This window comes from Gastrolobium bilobum, unplaced genomic scaffold (genome assembly GCF_033153095.1).
Source record: "Gastrolobium bilobum isolate Gb01-03AN ecotype WA unplaced genomic scaffold, APGP_CSIRO_Gbil_v1 utg2810, whole genome shotgun sequence".
In the NCBI taxonomy this organism is placed as follows: domain Eukaryota; kingdom Viridiplantae; phylum Streptophyta; class Magnoliopsida; order Fabales; family Fabaceae; genus Gastrolobium; species Gastrolobium bilobum.
In genome coordinates, this window is record NW_026895666.1 from 703,755 (window position 1) to 727,034 (window position 23,280).

The 23,280-nt window shown below is 35.9% G+C and overlaps 2 protein-coding genes across 2 annotated transcripts; one reads left to right on the forward strand and one right to left on the reverse strand.

The window, feature by feature from the left end:
* The first annotated feature begins 1,639 nt into the window (after positions 1-1,639).
* Positions 1,640-4,471, forward strand: LOC133287763 (patatin-like protein 1). Its single transcript, XM_061485432.1, has 7 exons — positions 1,640-1,783; positions 1,875-2,062; positions 2,559-2,745; positions 2,868-3,032; positions 3,113-3,412; positions 4,132-4,307; positions 4,408-4,471. Exons 1-7 carry the CDS (start codon positions 1,640-1,642, stop codon positions 4,469-4,471), a joined length of 1,224 nt encoding a protein of 407 aa, XP_061341416.1.
* A 530-nt stretch (positions 4,472-5,001) lies between these two features.
* On the reverse strand, positions 5,002-21,093 carry LOC133287437 (methionine aminopeptidase 1D, chloroplastic/mitochondrial). Its single transcript, XM_061485058.1, has 10 exons — positions 20,925-21,093; positions 20,715-20,784; positions 15,238-15,466; positions 14,413-14,574; positions 14,290-14,331; positions 13,839-13,910; positions 12,723-12,802; positions 11,801-11,898; positions 6,149-6,196; positions 5,002-5,567 (listed from the first exon to the last, which is right to left on the reverse strand). The coding sequence occupies exons 1-10, from the start codon at positions 21,028-21,030 to the stop codon at positions 5,419-5,421; spliced, it is 1,056 nt and encodes a 351-aa protein (XP_061341042.1). The 5' UTR covers positions 21,031-21,093; the 3' UTR covers positions 5,002-5,418.
* Between the last annotated feature and the right edge of the window lie 2,187 nt (positions 21,094-23,280).

Here is a 23,280-nt window from a genome sequence, read left to right on the forward strand (position 1 = left end):
CGCAAAAATTGCAACGGTATATTTCCTCATTTCGTAGTAGTTTGCGATGGATATTTTGCGAATTTCATCGCAATTTTTGTAGTTGACTGCGACATACGTTATCATTCGGTCGCAAATTTGCGATGGTATTTTTCATAAGACGTCGCATATTTGCGACACTATTCTAATATTATTCTATTGCAATTTGTGGTGGTATTAAGTGTAGTCTATCTCCATTCATGTCAATTTTTTGCGATAAAAAATACGTGTTTTGCAAAAGAATATTTTCGTCGCAATATGCAGCAAAAATTAAATAGCATTGCAAATTCTGTTTGCGACAAGATTTACAATGATTTTTTTTTTTCATCGCAAACTATAGTTGCAATGAAAATGTTCGTCAAAAAAATTTTGCTAATCAATTAACTTGTAGGGTCAACACTCAAAGCTTTTTTTGAATATTTAATTGATATTACGTACGTGTTATACTCGATTAAATCTTCGGTCAACGGTCATGCAGCATAGATCAAGTGACCAGCTTACTCAAACAAGAATATATAAGGCAAAGTGATAATTTTATTTGAACGAGGGCAAAATAATCAATGAGCCTTATTTGTATCTCTCACTCAACGTATGAATGAGACATCTTTGATTCCACTTGGAGTTGCAGCATGCATCACCCAATCTTTGGAATTAATTCAACCAAAATATTTAAATGTACATAGTGCTCTATAACTGGGGCTAGGTTTCCAGATCAACGAGTCATTCAAAGAAAAAAAATTGCCTAGTTGTTCGTGTTTAAGAATTCATTGCCATTATCGTAATATAGGGATTTCATTTAATGAAATGGAACTTCTTATTGAATGTGTATGTTTACAGGAGTTAGACGGTGAGGATGCAAGGCTTGCTGATTACTTTGATGTAATTGCTGGGACAATCATTTAATGAAATGGAACTGCTTATCGTAATATAGGGATTTCATTTAAAAAATGGAATTGCTTATATTACGATACCCCGGCCTGCTTAATTATCTGGATTCTGGATAGCGTGTGCATATAATATAAATAGAAACCTGGTCTGGCTTGAGAAGTTCTCCGTTCTTTCTGCTGGATGAACTTGTTAATCCCACATGCAAAGACTTCATTAATCATTAATTTTATGTCAGTCTTAATCTATATATATATATATATATATATATATATATATATATATATATATATATACATGGGTCAGGATCATTTTACACCAGTGTAATCTTGACCGTTGATCCCATTTATATCCAATGACTCAATTTTTTTTAGTAATGTGAGTCATTGGATACAAGTAGATCAATGGTCAAGATTGAGTGTAAGACTTTTAACTCTTACACCGGTGTAAGAGTTAAAAGTCTTACACTCAATCTTGACCATTGATCTACTTGTATCCAATGGCTCACATTACTACAAAAATTGAGTCATTGGATATAAGTGGGATCAACGGTCAAGATTGAGAGTGTAACTTACACTGGTGTAAAATGATCCTATCCCATATATATATATATATATATATATATATATATATATATATATATATATAGTGTTAGCGGGTGCCTCAAAGCATTAAGTTGTCCATCCAGATTCACACGCTTGTTAATAATTGAGTTGATTTTAGTTTTCTTAAAGCAATGGAAAACCCAATATCTTCCCCCAAAAATTTGCTTCCAAAATGTGATAATCAGAATCTCATTACGATTCTTAGCATTGATGGTGGAGGCGTCCGAGGAATCATTCCCGGGGTTATTCTTGCCTACCTTGAGTCTCAACTTCAGGTTAATATATATCTAAGCAAAAATTGCACTGAGCACATACACACATATTCTTAAACAGATCCCTAATGCTTTTGAAGGTGTGTGTTTATAGGAGTTAGACGGTGAGGATGCAAGGCTTGCAGATTACTTTGATGTAATTGCTGGGACAAGTACAGGAGGAATCGTTGCTTCCATGTTAGCAACTCCAAATTCAAAGGCTAATAATCGCCCTATATTTGCTGCCAAAGATATAGTGCCATTTTACCTTGAAAACTCTCCAAAAATTTTACCACAAATAAGGTCTACTAGTATTATTGTTATTATTATTATGGGTAAAGTGTGTGTCATTTTAAAGGATGTAAAGTTGTGTCATTTTAAGAGAGAGAAAGAGATAGATAAAGGAAGAGAGAAAGTTGACAAAAAAAATAAAGGTATGGGTTTCACCTCTTTGTGAGAGTGAAAGGATATAAGTTGTGTCATTTAAAAGGATAAACACTTTTCTCTATTATTATACATCTATGATTGTTATGCTTTATATTCATACATATAATCTTGGATATGCTGTTAATTAATATATGAATTTAATATTTCTCATGTAAACTGAAGATAATTTTATCTTATATACTTATATGAAAGTGGATAGAATCATATGAAAAGAAAAAAGAGAAAAAAATATGAGTCCTACACACTTTCGTACGAATACGGAGAAAAAACTTTAATCCCTTAATACATAGAACTAATCAACCAATTATATGTTCTATTTCTATCCATTTTTTACTTTTGGATTTACGTACAGGGGAATATTCGCCCCGATCATAAAGATAGTGAAAGCTTTGGCGGGACCAAAGTATGATGGTAAGTATCTTCACGAGCTGATAAGAAAGATAGCAGGAGACACAATGTTGCACCAAACCTTGACAAACATTGTTATTCCAACTTTTGACATCAAGAAACTTGAACCTACCATCTTTTCCTCCTATCAGGTCATTAACTCTTATATATACGTTGATTTTTTATTTTTAACTTTACCGGAAGATTCGTGGTTAAGCAATTCTCTTTTATTTTGGTTGGCCATTAAAATTGTGAATTCAATAATGTTATGCAGGTGGAAGACAAACCAGCTTTGGATGTACCAATATCAGACATTTGCATAGCCACTTCGGCTGCTCCAACTTATTTTCCAGCTCACTACTTTACAAAGCAAGATGAACAAGGGAAAGTGATAAAAGAATTCAACCTCATCGATGGTGCCGTGGCAGCTAATAATCCGGTAAGATTCTTGAGAACGAAAGGGAGAAATTACATAAATAAGGTTTAGATACTAATATAAAGCATTGGATTCATTTGCAGACTTTGGTTGCGATTAGAGAAGTGATCAAGCAACTCATAAATAACCTAGATGGGACAAGTATTAACCCTTTGGACTATGATCGTTTTCTTGTCCTATCAATAGGGACTGGGTCAAACAAGAGTGAGCACAAATACAACGCTAAGATGGTGTCCAAATGGGGAATTATATCTTGGATCCTCAACTCTGGATCAACTCCCATTATAGATTGTTATAGTAAAGCAAGCACTGATATGGTTGACTATCACAACTGTGTTGCTTTTAGTGCGCTTCACTCTCAAGACAACTATCTCCGAATTCAAGTAAGTTACCCCTCGAGATTGCTTGTACAAAACCAATCTTTTAGACATGTTATTTAATTTTATTTTTTTTAAAATACAAACAAGCGGACGTTAAAAGAAATGCAAATGAATTCTTTACGATTAACAGTTGATATTGTCTTTGTTTATATGCATTAAAGAGAGAGCTTGCATCTCGAGTTCTCTCTCTATGCGGCACACGCAACTCATGCAAATGCATGGAGGGAATCTTGATAACACTTTGAGAACTGTGAATCCTAGATGAATGCTTGCACAACAATGTGGGCATTTGATGGCTGAGTTTTCATAAAAAATTGACGGCTAGAACTCGAAATTAATTTTCTCATTTTTTCATGAGAATATTTTCTCATATTATATATACAATAGATGAGTGGAGTTCAAAAAAAATGAAAAGATAAAAAAATTAAGATGGGACCCACTTTTAATTGTAAGTGTAATATAAAAAAAAAAATCATGTAAATGAGAAAATTATTTGCAATAATTTTTACATAATAAATTGGCATACTTATTGACTCGAATGAATATATTGCCCGTAACACTTTTCCCCATCAACAACCAAACTAAAACGTGTTGTCAAATTCGGCTCTAATTTTATTTTGAGCTGTAATTTTCTTATATTTAGAAAAATTACGGAGACAAATTTTGTATAAGGGTTCAGTACGATACATTGAATTGTTACAAAGAAAGGTTGATTCATGCAGGACGATACATTAAACGGGGATTTAGCTTCTGTGGATCTAGCTACCAAAGAGAATTTGGATAATCTGGTAGAAGTGGGTGAGCAGTTACTGAAGAAAACTGTTGCACGAATAAATCTAGATACGGGTCTGTATGAACCAGTTCAAGATAAAGGCACTAACGAGGAAGAACTCAAAAGGTTCATTTTATTTAATTATTTGGTAACAGTTCGAACGAACTAAAAAAACAATTAAAAAAAGGCTTCTACTCCTCCAATAAAAATTGATTTATGCTTGCAGGTTTGCGAAATCACTTTCGGAGGAAAGAAAACTAAGAAAGTCCAACTCACAAGATGGGAAGTAAATGATCACCAGATTGCTTTGTGGAAGCTCTTCATTGATTTATTGTAGCATTCATGAGTCATAGTCGAGTTTACTAAGCCACAACCAATATCATATGTGTTCCTTTCATTTCTGCAATGTATGTTGCCTTATTTTGTTACTTCGTGAAAGCCTAATACTGTTGTAACTAATTGGTAGTGGATATATATCCATATCAGGAAAGTCTGGAAAAAGGTTTCACAATATCTTTCCCTCCCTCTAGTTTCCCTCTTTGCCCCTGAATTCTTCTTCCCCTTCTCTCCTTTCTTCTCCCTTCCCCTGTTTCTCAATGCTCCCGCTACATTTACTTAATAATTCCTCTACGATTAAGATGCATTTGCAAGTGCAATGAGCCCCACGTGAAATTCATGTTCTGCACCTGATAGCGGTGCCTATGGTAGTCACTTGCTGCTGATTGATGCAATGAACCCCATGAGTGACAGCAGACAAGGACTGCACTAATCAGTTGCAAAAGTCAATAGTAAGTAACTATTTCTATCTAAGAATGCCTCAATCAAAAATACTGCATTTCAAACACAGAAAATTATATATTTTTCCGTCTTATCAACAAATAAAGGGGGTTTACCCTTTTATCAACATATAAAGATGCTCCGTACTAAATATACACATAACTATCTTTCATCACCCCAAGCTGCACCTCATTTTCTCCCCATAACAGTGAAAGAATATGTGTTAATTATTAAATACATCGACAGGAAAAGATTTTCATTGGGAAGGCTTCTTTTCCTCAACTCAGAGATAATATCAACAAAAATGAAAGAGTTCCTCCTTTGGCACGTACTTTTTTCTTCGTTGGGTAATTTCCAGCAAGAACTTTTTGATCTGGAACTGGAAGTAATTAAATCAATTGCATCTCAATAATAAAGTTTCTCCATGTGGGCTATCCACAAATATTAAATTTTGCATGTGTCAGCATTGAGTCGTCATAATCTCAGCCCCATCGGAGGTTATTAGAATGGTGTGTTCAAACTGTGCTGAAAGACTTCCATCTTCCGTTACTACTGTCCAATTGTCATTCCACATCACAGGATTGATGCTGCCCATAGTCAGCATTGGTTCTGTAAAATTTACCCGGTAAAGAAAAAGAAAATTATTATCATTAAAGAAAATTATTATCAATGATACAACAAAACCTACCATAGAGGATTTTTTTTGAAAGGTAGTTGATATGTGCATGACAAAATCACGACTGTCTCATCATAACCATGTCATGTGTTCATATATACATGTATTCCCATAACTTATGTTCAACCAGACATATAGGAATATATTTGTGCAGAATCATGAAAATGTTCAGCTACCATATTTTTCTAGCTATGCAAGGAAGGGAGTTTCAAGTGGGAAGGAAAAAAGAGAATTTCAAAGAAGGAAGAAATGATAAAGGACAATATTTTGCTGATTTTCAATTGTGACATTAGGAATGAGTATGAATTATACAATATTTTTTACATATTTAAATATTTTTCGACATACCTTGCCATACACATCTTAAATTTATTTGTAAAAAAAAGGTTGTATGTGATACTAGAAACCGTTCCATGCAACATAGATAAAGGGAAAAAGCATGCACAGCTTCCAGTTCCAAAAAGTAAATCATAAGCATGCGTTCATAGCAATCTATTGTACAAACTAAAATTACCAATCGTAAAGGTTTGATTTAGCATCATCCGTCCACCTTCATTGTTTCCTGAAGATAATAATAATTGACTAATTGTTACAAACAAGTTAGTGATTAGACATATTGACAGAAAAGAAATCATATATGATGGGCAATACAGTATTTTGGGGTTTGGAGAAGATTATATGCAAGGAATATGAAATGTTTTTAATAAAAAAAACAAGGGTCATGTCGTCATGATAAACAACCTTAGAAACACTAATAATCCATGACCAAACAAGTAGATTGATATTAAACAGCTAAATCACCTAAAATTTCCAGATAGATATGGAACATATGTGAAAATTAACAGGGATCTGTAACAACTCAAACGACAATTTCCAGAAAAGTATGTAAAACTGAAAATGACATTTGAATTCCAACTTCTGTAATCTGTTTTGTAATAACACTGAACCTGAATTTCGGATACAAATTGATACTCACAAAATGAACCTGAATTTCAGAGACAGATTAACATTCACAAATGAAAAATAAAAGAAAAATAAAAGATAGATTCAGAGGAGTTGGAGAGCCCTTGACAAAACCCCAGAATTCCGAATGGTCCCAAAAGATACCACACTCCTTGCCTCCTCCTCTCTTTATTCTCTCCCTTCTAACCGTTTTTCACATTCTCTTCACCTGATGGTGCGTCAGCAGTGTTCACATTCCCCTCACCCGATGGTGACTCGGCAGCCAGGTCAGCATTAAGTTTGTTAAGGGATTGTAATTCTCCTAAACGTTTCCTACGGTAAGCCATAAATTTAGGAGGAGTTGTAGCAAAACGATGGGTTTGTGGGGTGTAATAAACGGAAGGCGAGTTATAGTGCTGATTGATAGTGGTGCGTCACATAATTTCATCAAGACAGGTTTGGCTGAAGAGCTACAACTGGAGACTGAGGCTACGCCAGCATATCAAGTCGAAATTGGAAGTGGAGATCTTCTAAGGTGCAGTGGAGTGTGTAGGAGGGTAAAAAGTCAAATACAAGGGGTTGATATTTTACAGGATCTGTTCCTTTTCTGTTTGGGTGGGGATGATGTGATACTGGGTTTGGATTGGTTGAAGGATCTAGGCAACATAATAGCTAATTTTCGTGAGCTAACTCTTTGCTTCATACATGAAAGACAGAAGGTTGAATTCAGAGTTGAATCCAAGTTGTCCAGAAGTATGGCTTCGCTTAAGTCTACTGTGAAAGCTATTAAGGGTGAAGGAGAGGGGTACTATATGCAACCAAAGATCAAGAACAGCAACAACGAGGAAGGAAGGACAAGTTGATTGGGTAGCGCTGAAATTGCTATTGGAGGAGTATGCCTATGTCTTTGCCACACCAACTGGGACCAAAGAGGAGTCGTGATCATGCTATCGTTCTCAAGCCGGGCAGCTAAGTCCCAAATATTAGGCCTTACAGCTAAGTCCCATTTTATCATAAAGAAGAAATTGAGAAAAATATTCTTGAGTTATTGAACTCTGGTTTTATCAGACCAAGCGTGAGCCCTTATTCAACTCCTGTGATTCTGGTTAAAAAGAAAGATAATAGTTGGAGTGTGTGCATTGATTATAGGACGTTAAATAAAATTTTAGTGCCTGATAAGTTCCCAATGCCCATAATTGATGAGTTGATAGATGAAATTAGAGTCTCTTGCCTCTTCTCGAAATTAGATCTGAAATCTAGATTTCACCAAATCCGTATGAAGGAAGTTGACATAGAAAAGCCCCCTCGACGTTTCAAGCTTTAATGAACGAGGTCCTGAAGTCTTTCCTTCGAAAGTTTGCTTTGGTTTTCTTAGATGAGATATTGTTATATAGTAAAACCAGCGATGACCATCTTCAACACTTGCGAATAATGCTAGAAACGTTGAGGAGCCAATAGCTATATGCCAATAGAAAGAAGTGCATTTTCGGACAGACACAAATTGAATATTTGGGGCATCTAATCAGCCCTGAAAGGAGTTGCTGCAGACCCACCTAAGACAGCAACAATGCGAGAATGGCCCACTCCTAAGGATGTGAAAGGGCTGAAAGGGTTTCTTGGCTTGACTGGATACTATAAAAAGTTTGTCCAAGGTTATGGAATGCTGGCCAAACCGCTAACTGACCTGCTGAAAAAAGACTCTTTTCATTGGAATGATGATGCCCGGGCTACTTTTGAACATCTTAAAACAACCATGTGTGATCTGGCCCACATTAGCCCTCCCTAATTTCAACAAGCAATTCACTGTAGTGACTGATGCTTCAAGAAAAGGGATTGGGGTTGTGTTAATGCAAGGTGGCAGAGCCGTGCGTTTATTAGTCAGGGGTTTTCACCAAGAGCCCAAGGGAAATCGGTTTATGAAAAGGAATTAATGGCACTTGTCTTTGCTGTCCAAAAATGGAGACATTACCTCATGGGGTGGCAACTTGTTATCAAAACCGATCAAAAAAGCCTGAAATACTTAATGGACCAAAGGGTATTGGGGGAGGATCAACAAAGGTCGAAATCCAAGCTTTCAGGATTTGATTTTGAAGTGCAATACCAGCCAGGCCGTGAGAATGACATGGTTGATGCTTTCTCGCGAAGAATGCAATATTTTTCCACTTCAATGGTCACATTACCACTGATAGAACAGATTGAGGAAGAGCAGCAAACCAGATCCTTATTTGAGGCAAATTATACTCGATTTGTGGAATAATCCAGAAAGCCATCAAGGATTTCAAGTGCAAAGGGGAAAATTGTTGTTTAAAGATAGGTTGGTGATTCCTAAAAATTCTAAATTGATTGCTGTCCTCCTACAAGAATGTCATGACACCCCTATTGGAGGGCACTCTGGGTTTTTTAGAACCTTCAAAAGGATCTCTAATTTGATCTATTGGGAAGGAATGAGGAAAACTATTCAAGCTTATGTCTCCTAATGTGCAGTTTGCCAACAAAGTAAAGCCTCCAATTTGACACCAACAGGGCTGCTGCAGCCCCTCCCAATTCCAAATCAGGTATGAGCAGATATGTCTTTAGATTTTGTTGAGGGATTGCCTAAAGCTTGTGGAGTTGATACAGTTCTGGTGGTAGTGGACAGGTTATCAAAATATACCCATTTTTTGCCACTTTGTCACCCATATAGTGCTCAAGAAGTGGCATTGCTTTTTATTAAAAATGTTAAATTGCATGGCTTCCCACAGACTGTTGTATCGGAGAGGGATAAGATATTCCTTAGTCATTTTTGGTCAGAGCTTTTTAAACAAGCTGGAACATCTTTGCGGTTTAGTACTGCTTATCACCCCCAATCCAACGGGCAAATGGAGATTGTTAATAAATGTTTAGAAACTTATCTCCAGTTCTTTTGCCATCCTCAGCCTAAGCAATGGCCTCATTGGCTGCATCGAGCGAAATACTGATATAATAACATGTATAAAGCGTCTACTGGAATTACCCCATTTAAGGCTTTATATGGGACTGATCTCACATCTCTATTTCGGGTGGGGCATGGTACTAAGGTGGTGGAAATGGAAAAAATGCTATAGGACAGGGATATTATTTTACAAGAGTTACAACAACATCTTACTAAGGCTCAAAACCGTATGAAGGTCCAAGCTGATAAACATAGAAGGAATGTCGAATTGGAGATCAATGATATGGTTTATTTTAGGATTCAGCCCTATAGACTGAAGACACTTGCTAGGTGCATTATTGAGAAGCTCAGTTCCCAATATTATGGCCCTTACAAGGTAGTAGAAAAGGTGGGAGCAGCAGTGTATAAACTGCATTTACCTACCAGCTATCTTCTACAACCTGTTTTTCACATATCGCTGTTGAAGAAGGCAATTTATGTTTCTGATCATATCCAGCCTTTACCACCAATGCTTACAGCAGAATTTGAGTTACAAGTAACACCATCTCAGGTCTTTCAATGGAGGAAAACAGTTGCAGGTTCAGTGGAGGTTCTGATCCGTTGGAAAAGCTTTTTCCCTTTTGAAGATTTGTGGGAAGGTTCTTATTCTCTGCATCAGCAATTTCCTTCATTTAACCTTGAGGACAAGGTGCTTAAATTGGGAGGGAGTATTGATACAACTCCTCCTAAAAGAGCCGGCACATTTCCTCCTACCCCCTCAACTGCCCAAGCCCAATTCCTGCTCTCTATACGTTGGGCTTTCCTCATCAATATTGGCAAGGTGTCTAAGGGTTGCATTAGAAGCACCTCACGTATGCAATTCGACAACCCAATCAACCAGATTCCATGAAGAACTTCATCATCAACATACTGCAAGGTCCCACTAATCCTCTCGAAGTCGCGCTGATAATCCTGCACAGTCCCGTTTGATGCAAACTCAGCAGCTCACGTAAAGGATTCCCTTCCAATTCCAGTTGGAACCTACTCAACAACTCTGTATGAAAAGACCCCTAAGTAGCATGAGCGGTGTTCCTCTCCCACCATTGGTACCAATGGAGGGCTTCCCCTTCTAGAACGACCATCACAACCCTCAGCTTCTCCCTACCGTTCAGACGATTCACCTCAAAATATCTATTAATACGGTTCAACCAATCGTATACATTCTCGCTGGAAAATGTTAGAAGTTCAAGCCTTCTCCCAAATTTCTCTCCTCGGTGTACTCCATTCTGCTCTCCATCAACGGAATTTGGGGAGTCTCTACTCATACCCTCCTCTCGACCTCCGCATGATCGACTTAGGGAGCTCATTCCTCTCTAAGTTCTTGAAGAGATCTAAGCATGTCTGCTAATCCCACTTCGACACGCTAGACTCCCTCCTCCGTTCTACCTATCCTTGCCTCCATTGCTTCCATTTGATGATCCATAGTTCTAGTCAAAACCATTCAGCACTCCCAGGAAAAAAAAGCTTTGATACCAATTGTAACATCTCAAACGACAATTTCGAAAAAAGTATGTAAAACTGAAAATGACATTTTAATTCCAACTTCTGTAATCTGTTTTGTAATAACAATGAACCTGAATTTCGGATACAAATTGATACTCACAAAATGAAACTGAATTTCAGAGACAGATTAACATTCACAAATGGAAAATAAAAGGAAAATTAAAGATAGATTCAAAGGAGTAGGAGAGCCCTTGATCTCTCCCAAAAGCCCAGAATTCCAAATGGTCCCAAAAGATACCATGCTCCTGGCCTCCTTCTCTCTTTATTCTCTCCCTTCTAACCGTTTCTCACATTCCCTTCATCTGATGGTGCGTCAGCAGTGTTCACATTCCCCTCACCCGATGGTGACTCAGCAGCCAGGTCAGCAGTAAGTTTGTTAAGGGATTGTAATTCTCTTAAATGTTTCCTTCGGTAAGCCATAAATTTAGGAGGAGTTGTATCAGGACCTTATTCTGTTTTTCCATTTTCGCATATTGTTTTAGAGATGGAAGAAACCTTGAACATAAAAAATTTAGTGGTTAAATTTTATAGATTAATAACTTTTCCGTAGTCAAAGAAATGGTATTGCTTCCAAAACTCTGACTTGATCAATTCATTAATCAACTTGTAAAATATTAATGATTATCATTTTCAAAATTAACAGACTCACACACACTCTGAATTTATTATTCCGTAAGCCATAAAAGTATTTACTAAACTCAGCACAGGTTAGCTAGTAAAGAATTGATGTAAAGCTAATAATAACAGAAGTACAAAGTTAAAGTTCATTACTATAGTGAAGAATAACTGGATCAGCATGAAAAACACGTCCAACTCCATGGCCAACAAACTGTTGGACAACACCATAACGATATTTATCTGCATGATCCCTTCGGGGAAAAAAAAATCAAATATGAAATCATTATATAATCAAGAATCAAAATTAATTTAAACCACAGTCATCAATTACTAATACATGTTAACAAAGACTAAGGTACTTGCTTAGATACTGCTTTGTTTCCTTTTAAATTCTTTTTTTTTAATTATTCTACCCCTCTTTGAAAGGACATGTTAAGGCCAGAGGGAACCATGAATAGAAGAAGTAAGCCTCTCTTCTGGTTTTCTTGCACAAAGAATTTTTCTATTTAAGATCTTATAAATGACATGGAGAAACTATGAGTGTGAAGTCGATTTGTTGAGGTTGATTATTGTGGGTACCATAGGAGAGTTTGTGTGAAATAGCAATACTCATCTTGAAGATTGGGGCTAAGTGGGTCATCCTGCAGAAAAAATCTTACATACTCCAAGAGTAATATTCACAATGGTCGAAATTTGATCCAATTTTTATTGTAAAATGTTTTGAATTTAAACCAATGGCATCCTTAAATAATTAAAACCATGGTGGGGAAGAATATTTTTTAAAAGAAAAATTATAATTTAAAGGATAAAAACTGACATTTTTTATTTATCAAGAGAAATTAAAAATAAGTGTATTTACAGGAAATAAAAAACATATTTGAGGGGGGTAAACCTTGCACTTTTGGAGTCTAAAAATGTTCATGGCTCGTTAAAATGTATAAAGCTAAGGGTCATGTGTCAAAAGCAATGCAATTACCATTCTATACATGATTTAATTCTCAGAGGGTTTCTGGCTTTTCCCCAGTATAGGGAAAAAACAGCTACCAGAGAGAGTACAAATGATAAAACATCTTACTGAATTGTTTTGCCAATTTTCTTGAATTCCACTCCTGGTGCACATATTGATATTGCTTTATCCAGGCATTCTTTAGTTACCTGTGTTAATATATAAACCCACTCCTTTAAGCACAACACATATGACTAGGACAATATCTCAATTTTCAACAACAAAAACTCTTAACAAAATCAAAGCCACATAAGACACTTCTGGAACAGTATCTCAACTAGAAGCATAACGAAAATAAGGGATAAAGCAAAATACAAATAAAATTCAATATAGTTCACAAAAGGTTAGATAACGAATTTTATGGGGCATAACACTTGCAGGAACAAGTGGTACATCTCCAGTTGATCAGTAATAAAAGGTCATAAACGAATAGCATCGGATATTCTTCCTTGTGCATCCTGAGAATAAAATACAAAATTTAATACCATGGTATATTCTACTGGATAGAATAACATGTTGATACTTTTAGCAACTGCCTTGCTATGACCAGTATTAATTTCAATGCCATCTAATCCAGAAAAGTAGCTTTCTTTCTCTCCTAAAATTAAAAACTTAAAATAATAGTGAGAGCTGCATCTAGCAGGGGTTCTTCAGCTTTTTATTTTACTTCTAAAGTGAATATAAGAACATTTCCTTTCTTAGTACAGCATCTAAAATTCAAAAAAAAAATACCTTAGTCCTTAGATAACCAATTGACTCCATATCACTCGGTCAATAACAATAATTCATCAGTTGTTAATGCCTAAGGAATTAAAACCATTCTTTTTAAAAGGAATGTCAATGCATGAAACAATAAACTTTCCACACTAAGTAATCCAAAACCCAAAATTGAAATTCCTACCCAACCAACATCACTAAAGTTGAAGCAAGCAAGCTTAACCTTGTGTTGCTTTTCATATGCCATAAGTCATTAATAGCAAATTTAGTGCAGTTAGAAAGGCATTTCCCTCTTGGGAAATAATAGGAAGATTGTACCCAAAAAAATATAGAAAGAAAGAAATGATTGAAAAGCTACATTATAACGAGAAACGGATTAAAATGCAGAATTAACAAAGAGTGCATGGAAGTACGGAAGGAAGACCAAAAAGCACCAAATCACAGCCTGTCATGAACATAAATTGGTACCTGAACTAGTTTTATGGCCTCATCATCAACATCACCACAAAAGAAAGTTGCTGATGTGTCACCATGATAGCCCTATAACTCATCATATATTCATTCATCAAATTAATTGCTACAATTTTACAAATATCAAAAGATGCAATTGCAAAACAAATAAGAATGGGGAGAACTAATCTTAATGCAGCATGCTCAAGCAATAAGATGCTGGACGAATTTAATTTCAGCCAAAAATTGATACAGGACCAAGTAAAAAAAATAAAAGAGAATATGCCAGTACAATAAATAATTTATAGTCTGCATCTCCTCCAACAATACAGCAGAGGAAATAAACATCATAAACTGAAAGTTTATGTTGATAATATCAACAAGATGGCTGAATAAAAAAATATTTGTAATGGGACCATGCAAAGTACATAATAAATGAAATTCCAAGGCTCCCAAAAAAAAAGCTCACATTTAGATAAACAGTAACATCAATGTTGATTATATCACCATCCTGCAAAAAAATTAAAAAAAAATGTGTCAACAATTTTTTCACACAGGATATCTAATTTCAAAAGAACTTGAATAGAAGGACCTCAAGCACACGGGAATCTGGTATTCCATGGCAAATGCATTCATTCACGGATGTGCAGACACTCTTTGGAAAACCACCATAGCCAAGAGGAGATGGGTACGCACCATTATCAACTATCATTTGGTGAACTGCTTGGTCAATTTCATCTGTTGTTATGCCTGCCTGTCAACACAACTTTTTCTTTTTAAATAAAAACATACCAATCAGTGTAATTCTGTAATTTTATTAACATTTCATAAATTTTATAAATTCTACTCTTCAAAAAATATATGGTTGCCATGTCCTGCACCAGCCAACAATAAAAACCAGGAGTGTTTCTGATATGAACCCAAAATTGTATTATAACGAAATAGAGATAAACCCCAAGTACAATGGATCAAATCACTGAAAACAAGGACTGAATAATACGAAACTCGAGGGTCTGCAACCTCCCTGCCCAGGGCTTTCGAGAAGTATCTGGTCTCTCCCAACTCCCAATTTCTGACCACTCAATAGTCTGCCTAATGACATACCCTTCTCTCCCATTTATAAGAAATTCCTGATAAATACAGGATCTTGATATCCATAATTAATTGGAATGTGATCCCCTACACCCCTCTCCCTGCACTAAAGGAGGTTTCCTAACAGTTTATCAGCTAATTTGGACTTATAATCCTCAGAATTCGAGCCAAAAACAAAGTCAGGGGACAGGAAGGACACTAAATCATCCTCTAAGTATTAATAAATTGCTTGTTTTACATCATAATAAGCAGCCAATATTTTAAATACGAGATATACAACAAAAAAATGTGCGGTTGACTGGCCAAAAATAAGAAAAGAACTCACCTTGACTAAGGTGCCAGCATATTGAAGAACCTGTGCTGCAAGCCTTCCAGAAGCTCTCATGCATTCTATCCCTTTCTCATCATGCACTTCAGGTCCACTCGAAAGTCCTGCTGGAATCATAGATTTCACATATGGAGGCCTTGGTATGTTCTTTGGCACTTGCCGACGTGGAGAAACTTTCCCAGGTCTCAGACGTTTGCGCTTGCTGTTAGACAAGTCATCTACATTTCTGCAAAAAGGGTGCATTTTGAATCCAACAAAGACCCCTTAAATTCTTGGAGCAACGAAGTTCCACATGGATAAGTAAAACAGAATGAGGCATGTGTTAGTTACATTCTGTTACGCTTTCCCGCTTTTAGCTTCTCTCTTTTCCTTTCTTACGATGGTTGTATAAATACTTGAAGGATGAATGAATGTGAATCAGAGTTCTCAGAATGAATATTTCTTTTGTGAAACTTAAGATGGTATCAGAGCCCTAAATTGGGGCTCTGGTATCGCAGTGAGAGAAAAAAAAATTTTGATTTGTCTTCTACAATGGCAGATACTGATTCCGCCGATGCTTCCGCTACCGTGACGCAACCACCGTCAGCGGTTCAACAATCCATGGCACCTCCGATAGTGCCTGATTACTATACGAATCCTTCTCATCCATTTTTTCTGCATCCAAATGAATCACCGTCCACAGTTTTGGTTCCTCAATTGCTTAATGGCAACAATTATCATACGTGGGATAGAGCTATGAATGTTGCGCTCATTTCAAATAACAAGATAGGATTCATTGATGGCAGCATAGATCCACCATTGGAGACCGATCCTTCCTATTTTGCTTGGCAGAGATGCAATAATATGGTAAATGCATGGATCCATCGTTCAATTTCGCAATCGATTGTTCAGTCAATCATATGGATCGAAAAGGCTCGAGACGTATGGGTTGATCTTTGTAACAGATTTTCTCGTTCTGACATATTTCGGATCTCTGATCTTCAAGAGGAGATCTATCGTTTGAAGCAAGGAGATAAAGGTGTCACAGAGTATTTCACTGAATTGAAAACTCTATTTGATGCATTGGATAATTTGAAGCCTTTGCCAATTTGCAGTTGTGCAATCAAATGTTCATGTGGTGAATACATAAAAATGAAAGAGTATCGTGAACGAGATCACATCATACGATTCCTCAAAGGATTAAATGAACAGTATTCACAAGTCAGATCTCAAATAATGTTGCTTAAACCTCTTCCTGATGTCACTCAAGTTTTTTCCATGGTGGCTCAACAGGAGCGTCAATTTCAGGGTGAAGGTCGTGTAGGTAATCCGATAAACAATCAATCTTTTGCTGCTTTTTCTGATACTGCTTCTTTTCGAAGGAATCATGGTGCTAGAGGATTTAGAGGGAGAGGCAGAGCTCCTTTCAACAATTATGACAGTGGTCGTACTCAACTTACAAAGGTTTGCACTCATTGTGGTAGATTTAACCACACTGTGGAAACTTGTTTCCAGCTTCACGGTTTTCCACAAGGTTACAAGCCACGAAATGCTGCTCCTCATACTACCAATAGTGTGATACAACACACTCCTGATGTTTTGGCTAGCAAGTTCGATTCACCTTCCACTGTTACACTTTCTGGTGATCAATATCAACATATTCTAAGTTTACTCGAGAAGAATACTATAGCTTCCAATATTGCTCCTTCTGTCAGTCATGCCACAAATTTCACTCAAGTATCCAATCTTAACACTGAGTTGATGACACAACCAGGTAACATATGTATGCATTGGATTTTAGATACTGGTGCTACAGATCATGTGACATATTTGAGATCTCAGTTTACACAATTGACAAAAATTCAACCTATTTCCATGCACCTGCCTAATGGAACCACAGTTCTTGCAGAATACTCAGGAACAGTTCATGTTTCACCTACTCTCATCTTACTTGATGTTCTCTATGTACCAAAGTTTAAAGTTAATCTCATTTCTGTTACAAAACTGTTAGTTACCATTCCATGTTCCCTAATTTTTCGTGCCTCTTTCTGCCTTATACAACAGCTTCATACCTAAATGAAGATTGGTATTGCTGAGCAACGAAATGGGCTATATGTGGTCATGGGAAAGAATGTCAAAGGGACTTGCTCGATGGAGAACATTAGTAGTACTAGAGATACTCAAATCTGTAATGTGCACAAACAGGATTTAGTCCTTTGGCACAAAAGGCTTGGACATATTCCACATGCTGTAATGAAGCAAATGTCTATTAGATTTCCTTTCATTTCGGGTGATTGTTTGCACCCTTGTGATACTTGTCATTTGGCAAAACAGAAACCGTTGCCATTTCCTATTTCAGAAACAAAAACATTGCATAGTTTTCAGCTTATCCATGTTGATATCTGGGGCCTTTTTGCCACTGCTTCTCTTGAGGGTTATAGGTATTTTTTGACCATAGTTGATGATTACTCAAAATTTACTTGGGTAATGCTAATGAAAGTAAAATCTGAAGTTGGTCTTCATATACAGAATTTTGTAGCTTTTGTTGAAACTCAATTCAAAACTACCATTACTGTCATTCGAAGTGATAATGGCAGAGAATTTTTCATGGCTGATTTTTATGCACGAAAGGGCATTATTCATCAATGTAGTTGTGTGGAATGTCCTCAACAGAATGGTACAGTAGAGAGGAAACATCAACATATCCTGAATGTGGCTCGAGCCCTCCTTTTTCAGTCCAACTTACCAATTTCTCTTTGGAGTTATGTCATAACACATGCAGTTCATCTTATTAACCGTACCTCAACTCCCATTTTGGACCACAAAACACCCTATGAGATTCTTTTTAATCAACCTCCAACCTTTCTTCATTTGAAAGTTTTTGGATGTCTTGCTTTTGCTTCCACCCTTCATGCCCATCGTTCCAAATTCTCACACAAGGCTCGAAAATCTGTATATTTGGGACATAAAGTTGGTGTCAAGGGTTCTGTTTTGTATGACCTTTTGTCTAGAGAAATTTTTTTGTCAAGAAATGTCATTTTTTATGAAAGTCATTTTCCATTTCTTGAAGACACGGCTTTTTCTCCCAATTCCCAACCTTCTCTTTCTGATACACCTACCTTTTCTGTCATACCCGAACCATCTTTTGACATTGATCAATATTTCTTTCCTCCCAATTCCTTCTCTTCCAATCCTACCTTCAGTCATTTCCTCCTCTCTACCTGAAGACACACTACATAATACTTTTGATCATGTTACAAACAATGAGCATGCCATAATTGATATTGCAGCTTCTTTACCCACTGTTATTGAGGATCATATACAACAGATTGCAGATAATGATTCTTCTCAGTTCCCACAGCCTCGAAGATCTACCAGGATAAGAGCACCTCCTAGATATCTTGACCAGTATCACTATAGTCCAATCACTACTCAGCATACCAATTTTTGTGAGGGTAAGTCCATTTCCATACCATTCAAGCATTCCATTTTCAATGTTCTTTCATATGTCAATTGTTCTTCTCAATATTCACATTTTTGTCACAATATCTCTACTAATGATGAACCTAGTTGTTACTCCCAAGTTGTTAAATCAATTCATTGGAGGAAAGCAATGGAAGCAGAACTTCAAGCCTTGGAATTAAATCATACCTGGAGCTTTGTTGATCTTCCACCCGATAAACAGCCAATTCAATGTAAATGGGTTTACAAAATAAAGTACAACTCCAATGGCACCATTGAACGTTACAAGGCCAGATTAGTTGCCAAGGGATTCACACAATTAGAAGGAGTGGACTTCTTTGATACGTTTAGTCCAGTAGCCAGATTATCTTCTGTTCGAATCCTTTTGTCCATTGCAGCTGCCAAAGGCTGGTTCATTCATCAATTGGATGTGAACAATGCTTTCCTACATGGGGATCTTCTTGAAGAAATTTACATGTTGCCTCCACCAGGTTCAGTTCTTCCTAAACAAGGGCAAGTATGTCGTCTTCAAAAATCCATTTATGGATTAAGACAAGCCAGTCGACAGTGGCATGCAAAACTATCTACCTTCCTTATTTCTATAGGGTAAACTCAAGCACATTCTGATCACTTCCTTTTCATTTTACATCAGAATCATGCTTTCACTGCCTTACTGGTTTACGTTGATGATATCCTCATTTGTGGAAATGATTTTTTTGAGATTACACGAGTCAAAAGTTTACTTGATGCCAAATTTAGCATCAAAGATTTGGGTGAATTGCGTTACTTTCTTGGCTTGGAAATTGCTCGATCATCAAAGGGCATAGTTTTAAATCAACGTAAATATGTGCTGGATATTATTAAGGATTCTGGTCTTCTTGAAGGAAAATATGTTTCATCACCAATGGAGGCATGTGTCAAACTCCAAAGCAATCAAGGAACTCCTCTTCCTTATCATTTTCCTTATAGAAGGCTTGTTGGTCGATTGTTATACCTTACCAACACTCACCCCGACATCTGTTTTGCTGTTCAGAATCTTAGTCAATTCATTTCTGCTCCTACAACTACTCATATGGCTACTGCTAAAAGAGTTGTTCGCTACCTCAAACAAGCACCTGGTACTGGCTTATTTTTCCCAGCAGAAAACGACCTCCGTGTGCAAGCTTTTGCAGATTCAGACTGGGCTACATGTCCAGAGAGCAGCAAATCAGTAACCGATTTTTGTGTTTACATTGGACCCTCTTTGGTAACTTGGCGTACAAAGAAGCAATCTACTGTTAGTCGATCCTCCACTGAAGCCGAGTATCGTGCCCTTGCCAGTCTCTCCTGCGAAATCCAGTGGCTTCAATATTTCTTTCAAGATCTTCATCTGCCATGGCCCAAACCGGCTTCTATATATTATGATAGTCAATCTGCCATCCATCTTGCACATAATCCCATGTTTCATGAAAGGTCCAAACATATTGAGATTGATTGCCATGTTACTCGCAGCAAAATTCAGTCGGGTCTCCTTCGTCTTTTTCCTATTGGCACTTCTCATCAACTTGCTGATACATTCACCAAGCCATTGGGTCGTGATGCTTTCTCTGTTGCTGTATCCAAGCTGGGAATGTTTGATATACATCGTCCAGCTTGTGGGGGGTCTTGGAGCAACTTAGTTCCACATCAGAAAAGGAACAATTTAATTCATCTAACTGTAATGTTAAGATTATGACACGTGAATAAGTAAAACAGAATGAGGCATGTGTTAGTTACATTCTGTTACGCTTTCCCGCTTTTAGCTTCTCTCTTTTCCTTTCTTACTATGGTTGTATAAATACTTGAAGGATGAATGAATGTGAATCAGAGTTCTCAGAATGAACATTTCTTTTGTGAAACTTAAGATAAATCAAGATTTCAATCTTAATTGACTAGCATTAGATGCTATTGAAAAACAAAAAGAAAAAAGTAGTGCTACTAACTTTTGAAATAACCAACGCGATATCAGAAAATGGATTCCTTAAGCACTGATTCTCTGTAATTGTGTAGTTTACCTTCTATTAAATAAGAGATTGGTCAAGCCAGAAAGTGTCCGAGATAACTGCATCGAAACATGCTTGCTTCCTGTCACAAAAATAAATATACAACAATAATTTTGAAAAAAAGAAAAACAAATTATACAAGCGAATCAAAACGGGGGGGAGGGGGGGGGGAATCGAAGAAACTCGAAAATGAAAAACAAAGGGATGAGAAAAAAGAAGAACCTGGATTGTAAAGGAATAGTTGAGGAAGAGGCTGGTGCCTTGAGGAGCGTAGGAGGCGACATCCCATGAAAGAAGAGTTGAACCTCAGTTGCAGTTGCAGTGACATTTTCCTCTTCTCTTCTCTTCTTGCTTCTCTCCGATGTTTATGTTAAATTGTTATCCACTCATGTATGACTGTACGAGTTCGGTCCCTTGAAATTTCTCTCTTTTCCCAATTTTCTTCATCATTGGTCCTAAAACAAAATCAGGGCCCGGCCCTAAAGCCTCGTCAATCTTTCCATATAAGCCCAACTCTTTAGAGATTGGCCCATACTTGCAAAACGTAAAACGGAAAGTTTTTCTAACTTTCTCCAAAGCAACCATTTCAAAAAAAAAAAAAAAAAAAAAAGCGCTTGGATTATGGAATGTTTTTTTTTTTTTTTTACTTTCTATTGAAAAGAAATCAAAGTCTAATTATTTTTAATAAATTTAAAAGTATACAGAACTTGTTATAAAAGTGTACATTAATAAAATGGCATAAAAGAGCTTTCTATTATGTATTAATAAATTATTTTTTAAATTTTAATTTTACAAGTTCTAATAATTTGAATAAGTTCTAATGATGAAAATACGATAAATCTGCAACACATTGATCTATCCCTTTCACATCACTTTTCATTCTTTACTGTGAACTCCTTATGGATTTTACCAAGTCCCACCCGTAGAGGATCCTTAATTTAAAAAATAAATAAAGCAATAATATTAGTCAAAAGTGTTTGTCATTTTAAATGACAGAAAGTTATGTCATTTTAAGAGAGATACAGACACAGAAAACTTTTTCTCTCCCATGATTTCTGTTTTTCTGTGTCTATCTCTCTCCTAAAATGACATAACTTATGTCATTTAAAATGACAAACACCAAACCCATAATATTATATCTTTATTTAAATAGTGCTATGTTTATATTCTATTTATACGAACGACATCAGTATAAGATGCATCAAAAATTTTATAAATTATATATATATATATATATATATATATATATATATATATATAAAAGATATATAGCAGTAAAAAATATCTTGGTTGGTATATGGTATCTTTAAGAAAAACTTATCAAAATGTAATTAAAGTTGAGTTAGAAATTTTTTTTACAAATCTACTAGAAAAGTTAAATTATTTTATAAAAAATATTTTTATTGATATTTTTACTACATATATAAAATAAAAAATATACATTCAAGACCGATAAATGTTAAATAACTTTTAAAAAATAAAATAATATTTTAATACAAATTTACTGGAAATAGGACTATACCTTAGGGGGACATTTGGTAGAGGGAAAAAAATTATCCGGGAATTATGATTTCTAGGAATATGGTGGAAAAATGAGTTTTTCGATAATGTTACCAAAAAATTATTTAGTAAGACAAAATATTTTCAGAAATATTGAATTAATTTTCTTAATGTTATGTTTGATTGTATTAAATTTTCTCTTGCCATGAAAATTTTAGAATACCATCCCCTTGATGGAGATAAATATGATTATCATCTTTGGTTTTCGAGAATTTTAAAAAAATTCTTCTACCAAACGCGCTGTAAAGTAAATTCCCCGTATAAAATACCAAGTTACTAAACATATAGTGAGACACGTTTCCATCTTTCTGTGCTGTTAATGTTATAATATGACAATGAATCTGCATTGTATTTTGAGTTTTTAAAACGACAATGATTAAAAAGTTGTTCATGCAAAAAGCCTGCTCGTGCATGCCGATACACACGAGAACAACTTGCATTTTGCTGTATAAAATATTTCACTTAATTAGAGGATGTATCTCAAACTTATTGCAGTAATGTCGTTTAGTGGCTTCACGCTCCAAAAAACGTCGTTTAGTTGTTTTCCTGTAGTTTATATTATTATTTTATAATGACAATCACCCTATAAAATTACCTACCACCTCATGGCATATTTGGATGATGTTTTAAACATCTTAAATTTTGTAAGTTTGAAGGTATGCAAAAAATTGAAAATTCTTATATTAGTTACTAATATTACTAGAATAAAAATTGTAAAAAAAAAAATATTTAATAGACCTAAATATAAATATTTTTTTCATATTTCTTTCTCGTGACATAGAATTAGCACAACATCGGCAAATCACATTCATTGTTGGCACGAAGACAATTTGCCAGAGAAAAGGAAAGGATAAAGGATAAAATTCTTAGTATGAAATTGTACTCGTCAAATGAGTAGCATTATTGCATGGCATGGCAACGCTAAACGACAATGTTCGGAAGATCAAAATTGTGCTGATGCTAACTGTCAGTTAAGCAAACTTCGACACGTAGGTCCCCCGCCCAAAATGCGGCCAAG